The following is a 12,149-nucleotide window of genomic DNA, read 5'->3' as shown; positions in this document are numbered from 1 at the left end:
AAAAATTTTAAATGAAAAAAATATAAATATCAATATATATATACGTATATATTTTTCTAGTTATATGTCAATTTTTTTTTTTTTTTGTTTTTTGTTTTTAACATTAAAATTACAGTACTTCAGTTAAATAAATATATAAATGTGTAACATGTACAGTATTACTATTTTTGACAATCTAGTTAAAAAAGAATAAAAATAAAAAATACGTATCACTTATATATATGAAGCCCGCACTCTTATTTTAAATTGTATTCTGTTCTAATTAATATAATTTTTTATATTTAGTATAGAAATTATAAATATAAAATAGATAATTACATTTTTTTTTTTTTTTTTTTTGATGATTTATCTTAATTTTAACATTTTTTTATAATTCATTATTTTTAACATACATGTTATTTATTGATATTGTTTATAAGTAATTATTATTTTCTGATATTTTAAATATTTCAGAATAATTTTCTATATATATATATATGAAAGTTTTCTTGAATAAATTACTTATGCATAATTATTTAAATTAAAAATGGTCAACAATTTTATTTTTAAAATTGTTCTTAATGGTGTTGCATCTTCATTAAAAAAAAATACATATTAATATATATTTTAATGATTATACACCCAAGAATTTCAATTTTACATTTTAAATCATAATTTTAAATAAAAAAAATACATTTATATTGCATTATAAAAAAAATATACGAAATACAAAAATATATATTGATATTTTTAAATTTAATTTTTTATGTATCCTTTACATAATTTTTTATATTTTTTTTTTTTTTGAAAGTGTAAAAGTATCATTTTTTATGTATTTTACAATACATACATAAAGAAACATATAAAAAACATTTAGTTACTGGTATTTCTTTTTTTTCAAAAATGTGTCGAAACATGAATACTATTTGTTTTTTAATAATTTAAAATTATCATTTTTTTTAATTATGAAATAAAAAAATAAAACATGTAATAAATAGAAGATTATATAAATATTACAAAAAATAAATGGAATACATAGATGTTGTTAAATAATATATATATATATATATATATTTATATACATTATATATGTATTTTTTTTTTTTTTTTTGTAATTTTATAGATTTTATGTATACTAATTTATATGCAATTATTAATCACCTTTTGTTATTTCAAAAGTAAATGTAATTCATTTTTTTTTTTTTTTATTTCTAAATAAAATATAACTCTGAAATAATGCAAATATAAAAAAAGTATATTTAAATTTATTAAGAAATGATAAAATGGAACTAAGTAAAACAAGAGATAATGTGAAAAGTTTAATAAAGACATGCGAAGAAAAAATAAAAGTAAAAATAAAAGAAAATAATAGTTCTGAATTAATTCAAAAAAAGTTAACTGAAGGAGGTTTTTTACATATTAAACCAAAAAGCATGCTAAATAATAATAGTAATTGCTATGATAATTCCATTAAAAAAACTAAAATAAAAAAAATGACAAGAAAAAATGAATATGCTAATACTAAAGAAAACAATCCTATTAAAAATTTATATGTTCATACTACTGAAAATAGTCAAGATGACAATAATGATAACAAAATTAATATACATCATAAAAGTGATTCTGATAATAACAGTAATCTTGAACTAAAGGAAAAACGAATTCACTCAACACATTATGAAAAAACTAAAAAGAATCCTAGTAATGATTCTATTAAATATAAAAATAAGAGTGAAGAAAATACATTTCTGAAAACAAAAAAAAAAAATAATATTTTTACTGTAGATGAAACAAAAAACATTTTAGATATAGAAAATAATAAAATTAATAACATCAGTTTTAAGTCGATAGATTCTAACGAAAAATTAAAAAATAATGTTACTGAAAATTATACAAATGAAAATTTTAGTAGTTGCAACAACAGTACAATTTTAAATCATACTGATAATGACAATCCAAATACAGGTTCTTTGCATAATCATTTACATATTCTTTTATCTGATAATAATAAGGTTATAATAAATAATTCCACTAAATTAAACAAGGTTACAGATGAGAAACATATATTCTCAAAACCAATACAAGAAGACACAAATTTTGATAACTCAGTTAATATTAAAAATGAAGATAGCCTTATTAATAATGATATTGATAAGAGTGATATCTATCAAAATAATAAAAATAATGAAAATAACATAGGTATTAAAAACGTCATTTGTAATAACAAAAATGAAAACGTAACTAAATTGTCATCATATATAATTGAAAATTCTTTTAAAAAAACTAACGACAGTGCATTAAGCAATGTACACAATAGTTTAAATAGTGATAGCATTAATAGAAAGGAAAATTTCAATTTTTCTGATGATCTAAAAAAATGTGAAAAGACAATTATAAATTGTAATAATATAAATTCTTCATCAGATGACTGCAAAAATTACGATGAAGACATAAAAAAAGAAATAATAGGTTCTACTTGTGATAGTGTTATACCAAAAAATAATAAAAAAAATATTATTAAAAAAGAATTATTTCATAAAATGAGTTTAAGAAATAGTAATAAAATGAAACTAAAAAATAAGGATGAAGAAGAGATGGAAGAAATATGTGAATATAAGGAAAAAAAAAAAAGGAAATTAAAAAATAATAATTCAATTAATTACTTAAATAACAGCAATATTCCTAATTCAAATGCAGAAATTATAAATTCGTTAAAATTAGATATATCTACTTTAGATAAAGAAGATAAAATACAAACAAGCACAAGTAAAGATCATACTGAAAATATAGACATGAAACATAAAAGGGAAAATATAAACGAACATTGTGATTACAATACAAAGGAGAATAACAAAATTATGTCAGTGAAACGTAAGGATGATACATTGAATAATAGTATAATAATTAATAATAATATGGATTCTTTTATTAATGAAAGTTTTAACATGAATTGTAACGAAGATTTTGATAAGAACTATAATGAAATAATAGTAGGAAATAATTCATTATTGCCAAATGAGTTTAATAAAAAAAGTAATAATGAGATAAATAATTTCATTAATGATGATAATAATAATAAATATGAAAGTAAGAATAATGAAGCAATTAAAAAAAATAATGAAAATTTATCTAGTGATTATGATACGAATATTAAAGAAGAAAATCCTGATAATTTGAGTGATAAAAAATGCATCATAAAAAAAATATTAAGTAAATGTGATTCAAAAGAAACTGAATTATTTGATTTTGAAAAATTGAGGCATTTAATAATATTTAGAGAAAACGCAGAAAAGTATATACAGAGTTATATAAATTCTTTTTTAAAAGATTTTAATATAATGTCTTCTTATTTACCTTTTGTGCATTATTACGATAAAGATATATATGAAGAAAAAGAATGTAATTTTTTTAAAATTTTATCATATTTTATAGAACACTTTAAAAATAATAAAAAAATCAAAAAGAAAATATGTTCATTTCAAAAGAACTTTTTAAAAGCTACAATAAATGAAAAAATAAAATATATTGATAAGTTTCAACTTTTAAAATTATCAGAAATTGGCACTGATATTTTTAAGAGAAGATTTTTAAAATTATTAAAAAAATGTGTAGAAAAAAAGAAAAAAAAAAAAAAAGAAATTTACTGTAAATTAAAAATATTCAATAAAATTGTGAAAAACTTTTACAAATTAAAAGATAAAATGGTTGAAAATAACTTACTACAAAAGGAATTAAATGATTTAAATGTAATCATAAATGATAAAAAAAAAAGAGAAATTTGTAATGGTGGTGTAACTGATAACACATTAATTAATAATATTACTAGCAATGATACCTTAGATGAAAATATTTTAAATGTTAATGTTTTAAATTATGAATTAACTAATTCAAATGAAGAAAAAAAGAATGTGTGTCGAAGTGAAATATCAGAGTGTAGCAAAATAGATTATTTTATTCCCTACAGTCAAAAGTATATCTTTAAATATTTAAATTTATTAATTGAAAATAAATTATTTAATTTGATTCATTTAAATAATTCCAAATATATCGAGAACATACATATTAAAGATAACGGTATAAATTTTTATAATAGGATAATCTTTAATAGTATTCCTTTTTATAAAGGAAAAATAAAAAAATTATGTTCAATTCTTATTATGTATTATCTTATGAATAAATCATTACGCCTTATACAACCAAATCTAACTTGGAATGTAAAAAGTTATTTACATAAAAAAAGGTATTTACAAAAATTATATAGTCATAGTGAGGATGAAAATTCACATAAACTTGTTGAACGGCATATTATAGAAATTGAAAAAAATTTTAGAAAAATGATTAATGGAAAAAATAAGAAAAAAAAAAGCATATTACATTCCTTTATTAATGAAAATGAAAAATTAAATTTACAGAAATACAGTGAAGATGAAATTGAAAAAGATATGGATATATTTATTAATAATTTATTAATAGGTAATAATTCTATTAAAAATAATGAATGTAATGATCAAAATAATGAAAATATTGAATGTAACAAGTTTTGCATATTGGAAAATTCTAAGGAGTACGTAAAATATGATCACAATATGGAATCTCAAAAAAAAGAAATAATACTAGAAAAAAAAGAAGAATTGAAAGATAAAGGAGAAGAAAAAAACCAAAAATTATGTGAAAATGAAAAAGAGAAAGAACAAAAAGTAATAGAATTAGAAAAAGAGAAAAAAAATAAACACACAGAAAAGGAATTAGAACAAAAAATAGAACAAAACCATGAGGAACAATTACAACTACGGAGAGAACAAGATGAAAAAGAAGAAGAAAAAAAAGAAAAATATAAAGGAAGAGAAAGAAAAAAAAGGAAAAATAATAAATTTAAATTATCAAATGATTTACAAGATATATATGATGCATATAATAATGGAGAGCAAATAATTATAGCTAAAAACAAAAATAAATTATTGAATAATTTAGAAAAATATAATAATTTTAACTATTTATCCAAACAAACACTATTTGATACTTATAACAGTATGCAAAATAATAATAAACAAAATGTTCATAACTTAAACGTAAATGATATTAATGAACATTTAAGAAATATTAACTCATTACAAAATAACTATTTCTGTAAAAATATGAATACTACAAATTTCGTAAATAGAAATAACAGCATTGATGGTATAAATTCCAGTTCTCTATATAAATATATGTACAGTAAAAGTAATTCTTATTTTAATAATGATTTACTACAGAAATATAGATTTGATCAGAAAAATGGAGAAAATGAATATTATGAAAGTAGTATAAATTCAAAAAATAATGATTATAATAAATATATAAATAAGTTAAATAATCTAAGTATTAATGAAAAAAACACTTTTATATCAAATATTTCTAGTAATAGTTTTATAAAAAATGATAACTTAAAAGATATGTACCCAGATTATCATGTTGATAATGGATATATGAATCAAAATTTATTAAATGAAAGAATAAAATTTTTAAATGATATAGGTTTTAAAAAAGAAAAGTATTCTAAAGATAATTTAAGAAACATTCCTTATTATACTGAAAATAATAATAATAATAATAATAATTTTTTCTTGGCTCATTTGAGAAATAATATTAGAAATAATATGCCATTAAACAGTTTTATGAATTGTTTTGATAATAGTACATATAACTTATATAACTCAATGAATAATCCATTTTTATTTGAAAAAATTCAAAAAGAAAATAGTATGAGTAATCATAATATATCTACAAATTTTACAGCGAGTAATAATTCCTTAGACAGTATAAATTTGCAGGCACATATCATTGATAAAAATGATTTGAACAAAATTAATAACTTTTTAAGTTGTGATAAAAATATAGAACATTTAAATAATGCATCGAATGGAATGTATATGCATTTAAATAGACAAATTAATGATGCTTATATAAATAATATCCCAAACAATAATAATAATGATTTTAATAAAATAAAAAATGAAAATATAAATAATAATATGATAAATAAAGATATAGTAATAGATAATATAGGCTTATTTAATGAAAGTAAAAATATCAACACAGTTGATAATAAAATAAGTACTACAGATCAAAATAAAAAGCATGTATCATTAAATAATAGAATTAATAATAAAAAAAATAATAATATAAATGATAATAATATTGATGTTAATAATGGTAACGACGATGATCTTAGTGATAAAAGTAACAATAGTAATGATAATAGTAATAATAATAATAATAATAATTGTAATAATGATAATTATAATAGTGACTATAATAGTAATTTTAATAGTTATGAAAATAATGTAACTATGAATGAAAAAAATAGTGTAAACAAAGAAACAATATATAATAGAAATAAAAATATTTTAAATAATTGCATTATTGAAAATGAGTTAAAAACTAACTTGAACGAAAATATTACAAAAAATAATATAAATAAAGACATGAATGATGCTGAAGGAACAAACCAATGTTTAAATAACAATCACGAAGTTATAAATAATTCCAATAATAACAACAAAAATATAAATATACATATAGACACAAATATAAATGGATATTTTGATATTAACAAAAAAAATGAAAACATTAATTATATAAATAATATAAATATAAATGAAAATAACAAGAATAATTATAACCTGCATGAAAATAATTTATATAATTATCCTATTAAAAATTTTGATAACAGTTTGGGAAGCAATAAATTTTTAGAAGATAATATAATAAGAAAAGAACTTACAAATGAAAATAAAATGATATGTGACATGGACAATTTTGATAATAATAAAAATTCACAAAATGTAAATATCTCAAACATAAATGGTGTATCAAGTATGAATTTATTAAATAATGGTAATATAAATGAACTTGATAAAAATACTGATAATATAAAAACAAATACTAAAAATTCCTATAATAATATAGGTATAAATGTAAATAATAATGATACATTAAAAAATTTTAATTGCACTATTCCTTTTTTTTATATGAATAACTTAAACAATGTTATGGAATATACAAATAACAATCACATTAATAATAACATCTCCGTATTACCTCCATATGTAAATAGAAATCAAATTAATAATATGTTTTATTTAAATAATATGGACAATTTCAACAAATATAATATATATACTATGAATAATATGATGAAATCTCCCAATATATACCATGAAAATTTTAAATTAAATGATAAAAATTATAATGTGATAAATAATTACAACTCTTTTAATATAAATGGATTAATGCCATATAACAATACTAATAATGATTTAAGAAGATATATAAATTTAGGAAAAAAGAATAACATAAATGTATATAATTATAATATAAATGAAAAAGATAATACCGAACTAGCAAGCGAATTAGTTAATATGCATCCTAATAACATAATAGATCAATTTAATTATTTAAATAATTGCACAAATAATAATTATATAAATGGATGTAATTTCATAAATTTTGATCAAATTAGAAATGATATTAACATGAATGTCAATATGAATATAAATGATTATAACAAAACTTTCAATGAAATAGATCCTGATTCCAATATGTCATTAAAAAATTATAAAAAAAAAGATAAGGTAAAAAAGGAAAAGAAAAATAATACAAATAAAGTATCATGTTCTATAAGTACAAATAAGAAAAAAAGATTCGGAAACACTGGTCCACCAAGTGCTGAAAAGTTAAATGAGTTGCTTCATGAACAAAATTTATCAGTACCACAAATAGCTGCTATATATGGAGTTCATAGAACAACAGTAGCAAGATGGTGTCATAATAGAAAAATTATTCAAAAATCAACCAGTTACCATGGGAGAAGAAGAACGGCCACCAAAAATAATAATTATATTTAAAATAAATTTATGCATATCACAGCAGAAAAAAATAATTTCATTATATATTTATTTATATGTCATATTATTATTATATAAATTATAATATATATATCTATATATTTCAATATATGTTTTATAAAGTACATTGCCATAATATAAATATAAAAAAAAAAAAAAAAAAAAATAATAAAAAATAAAATATTAATAATATATTTATATCTTTTATATTAATATATAAACTTATATGAGCTCAATAAATAAAAAATAAAATTATCATTTCAATATATATTTTTATATTGCATATAAGTATAAATTTAAAATAAAATATAGAAGTACTTACACTTTTGAATATTAATAATTAATAATTAATAATTTTTTATTTAATTATTTTTCTTTTTTATACAAATTTTTAATAGTACTTCTACTATTTAAAAGAATTATTTATTGCAGGAAACTTTAAATAAAATTATAAAAAGAAATCAAACAACTAATTTATCAAGTATTCACAATGAAGAAATATCTTAATATTTTATATAAGAATGAAAATATTAAATTATAGGAACTTGTCTATGTATTTAAATGAGTATGTGAATTATGTTATAATAATTTTTATGGAGATATACTTTATATGCAAAAATAAAGGATATATATGATTAATAAATTATAAATATTATAAAAATTCATTTGAGTTCAAAAAAAAAAGATTAAATATTATAATTTTTTCTCATTTATATAATAAAATATAAGAACATACATATTTCATATATTCATATTTTACTATAAAAAAAAAATATTTTAAAATCAATTTTTTACTTTATATAGAAGGAAAAAAAAAATGTTTTTTTTTTTTTTTTTTTTTTTGGATTCTACATTCCAATTTTTTTTATTTCAAAATATTTTATTTGCATATAACTTAAGAATTTTTTACATTATATTTTTTAAAAATTGTTTTTAAGTTTTATTACATTTTTTTTAAGTGATAAAACAAAAAAAAAAAAAAAAAAAAAAAAAAAAGCGGATTTAACAAGATATGTAGATAATAAAAAATTTACAAAAATATATGTCTTATAACAAAAAAAAAAAGAAAATTATACATTTTGATGTTGGATCACATTTTTTTTAAAAAAAAAAATTATATCCTAAAGTATTCATTTTCATAATGATATTTAAATACCATAAAAAAATCTTATCTATTTTATATTACCAGAATATTACTGTCTAAAATGAAAATATTTATTATTATAAAAACATGATTTATTAATATTTCCCTTATTTTTTATGTAACTATATATTAGGAATAACTTTTTAACTATTTAAAAAAAAAAAAAAAAATTCTTAAGTAAATCCCTCTCATCTTCAATCAAATTTTTAATTATATATATATATATATATATATATATATATATATATATATATATGAGAAAGTATTATTGATAAATAAAAAAAATTTATGGAGCACCATAATTTAATTCTCTCATTTTTGGTTGATTTCTTGGTGGTGTTGGTGGCCTTAATTCAGTCATTTTTGTATCCCTTTAAAAAAAAATAAAAAAAGTGTATATTTATTTATTTTTTTTTTTATGTTATTAAAATGAAAATTATATGGTATATATACTTTAATTATAAAAATATATGTTTAATTATTAGACAATTTAATAATATTAACATATTATATAAAACTTATCAAAAGTTATACAATAATATTAAAATATATTTTTTACTCATAAAAATATATATGTATTTTTTTTATTTTAATAAATCTTACCATGTATTAAAAAATCTAATTTCATCCTTAGCAGGATAAATAAGCTTTGGTATAACTGTAAGATCTCTTCTAATAAATAATAATGCCCCTGCATTTTTATGTGAATTACAATAATTAGTTGCTGAAAATAATGTTATTAATTTTCCTCCTGCAAATCTTTCAAATCCGTCCATTACACATTCATGTGCTCTTATAATTAATTGAAGATCATTGTCCTCTAAAAATTTATGAACACGATCTGGACCAAATTTAACAATATGACCTGTACCATCAGGATCTCTTATATCGTTAGGAATAGTTCCTAATATAGAATCATTATCGGTTGGATCTGACCATAATAGATCAGTAACTTTTTGCTCATATATGTTTTGTGGTACTTGTGAAACAACTAAAGGTCTTCTTAATTGAGATATATCTGAAATTTGATGTATTGATTTTCCAATACCACCATGAACACATAATATTTTTTCTTCTACTATAGCACCAATAGGTAGCCACTCAAAAACTTGATTTATCTGAGCCCAGCAAGATGCTTTATCTGTTACATCTTCTTTTAGTCTTCTTTTGCACTCTTCTTGAAAACCATATAAGCTGTTAATTGCCATATCTTCATGATTCCCTCGTATTAAATGAATTTGTTTTGGATATTTACACTTTAAAGCGAAAAGTAGGCATATCACTTCTAAACTATTGGAACCTCTGTCTACATAATCTCCCAAAAATAAATAATCATTCGAATCAATATCTCCTATTGCATTTAACTTTTCCCCTAAATCTTCCTCTACAGGACATTTATATAATTGAAATAATCTCATTAAATCATAATATTGTCCATGTATATCACCATAAATTTTGATTGGTGCCCTTAATTTTAACACCATATCTTCTTGTTTAAAGATGTCTATAACAATAGAGCATAAAATAGAAATATTAGCCCATGGAATTATAAAAATAGCATCAGAATTGTGATTATACTGTATTTCAAATTGAGTAATATTAGGATTTAATAATGTCGTAATAATTTTGTCATAAACAGTATTTTTGAACTCACTAATATAATTCACTGGAGTGCATAAAACTCCGTTATTAATTTTTCTCCCTTCTTCTTCTAATTTATCAATAGAAATTTTTCTGACTAGTAATGCAAAATCACTGCCTGTCTCTTGAACTGCATGTGCATGCGCCGCTAATCTAATTTTATTGGACATAGGCCTATTGGATAATCTAAATAAAGAAGAAGATGCGGGAGAATCAAACATATTTCTGTAAGGTGCGTTTTGCATATTTGATAAAGAATTGACTATATTAGGGTTATTTTTTATGTCATATATTTGTTTTGATGTTGTATACTGATTATTCGATAAATTATGTTGATGAGTATTAATAATATCCTGACCATTTAAATTATAAGAATTCATATTTCGAAGGTCATTGCCTTGAAGTTTTATATTTTCATTCGTTAACTGTTTCTGTTTTAAAGATGACTGTTTAGTGCATTTTTTTTTTTCAGCATCTAAACTATTTAAAGAGGTTAAAAGGTTGTAGCATTCCAGGCACTCTAATTCATTCGTTGGATATTGTTGAGTTTGATGACTAAACCCACCGAAGGTGTAAATTGTAAATTTGAATACCCAAGATGTATGTCTAAATTTAGAAATAGGAGGTAAGGTAACCCATTCAATAGTTTCTGTGTTATAAAGAGCAGTTGACAATGGAGTAGCACATCCATTGTCATTTCTACCACCCAAAATAAACATTTTAGATCCAATAAAAACAGAAGAATGTTGATATCGTGCTTCAGGAGGAGAACCTTTTTTAATAGGTGCTTCAACCCAATCCCACCTTCCATCTCTATGTTGTCGTAATCCCCATGTGTCATCTAATGATTTATTTTCTGAATTTCTCCCACCAAATATGACAATCATACCTGTAGCTGGTCCTTCTTTACACATATCAGCTGAATGATAAACTCTTTGTGGTGGAACCCTGCAATTATTTGGTATTACAACTTTAACCCATTCAAAAGGGGGCATTTCTACATGCATGAACCAAACATCATTTAAAGTGTGTTGCCCATCATTACCTCCAAAAACTACTAAATTTGGTTTACTGTAGACCATTACGTGTCCATATCTTCTACCTGGCGTTACACCTTTTGTTGGTACAATCATCCAAGAATATCTTGGTTCTCTTCTCAAATCTAATATATATAAGTCATCTAAGGATAAAGAACCACCACCAGTTGCTCCTCCATAAATAACTAACTGTTGCTCATCTACACAAGCAGCAGCATGTGCAGCTCTAGCTGTTGGTGTATTTTCTGTTAATAATTTTTTCCATTTATTTTGCGTTAGATCATATATATATATATCATCTGTTATATTATATTTTCCTGCATCTCCTACAGCTCCACCAAATATTGCAACTTTATTATTCCCTAAATATGTAGCTGTATGGCCAAAACGTGGAGCTGGAATATCTCCTTTTTGCTTTTCTTTTCTGCAAACATTAGTTTCTTTAAATATTCCATTATTCAT

General features: G+C 20.4%; 2 protein-coding genes across 2 annotated transcripts; one reads left to right on the top strand and one right to left on the bottom strand.

The window, feature by feature from the left end:
• Positions 1 to 1,262: 1,262 nt before the first annotated feature.
• Positions 1,263 to 7,865, top strand: PGAL8A_00225600 (conserved Plasmodium protein, unknown function; the record flags this gene model as incomplete). The annotated part of the gene is made up of 1 exon (XM_028670974.1): positions 1,263 to 7,865. One exon carries the CDS (start codon positions 1,263 to 1,265, stop codon positions 7,863 to 7,865), a length of 6,603 nt encoding a protein of 2,200 aa, XP_028527674.1.
• Positions 7,866 to 9,295: 1,430 nt separating this feature from the next.
• PPKL (protein phosphatase containing kelch-like domains, putative) lies at positions 9,296 to 12,149 on the bottom strand (the record flags this gene model as incomplete). The annotated part of the gene is made up of 2 exons (XM_028670973.1): positions 9,296 to 9,380; positions 9,613 to 12,149. The coding sequence occupies 2 exons, from the start codon at positions 12,147 to 12,149 to the stop codon at positions 9,296 to 9,298; spliced, it is 2,622 nt and encodes an 873-aa protein (XP_028527673.1).

Source organism: Plasmodium gallinaceum (assembly GCF_900005855.1).
Source record: "Plasmodium gallinaceum strain 8A genome assembly, contig: PGAL8A_v1_76, whole genome shotgun sequence".
NCBI classification, from domain to species: Eukaryota; Apicomplexa; class Aconoidasida; order Haemosporida; family Plasmodiidae; genus Plasmodium; species Plasmodium gallinaceum.
The sequence above is the reverse complement of the archived record's forward strand: the minus strand, read 5'-3'. Positions and strand labels throughout refer to the sequence as shown.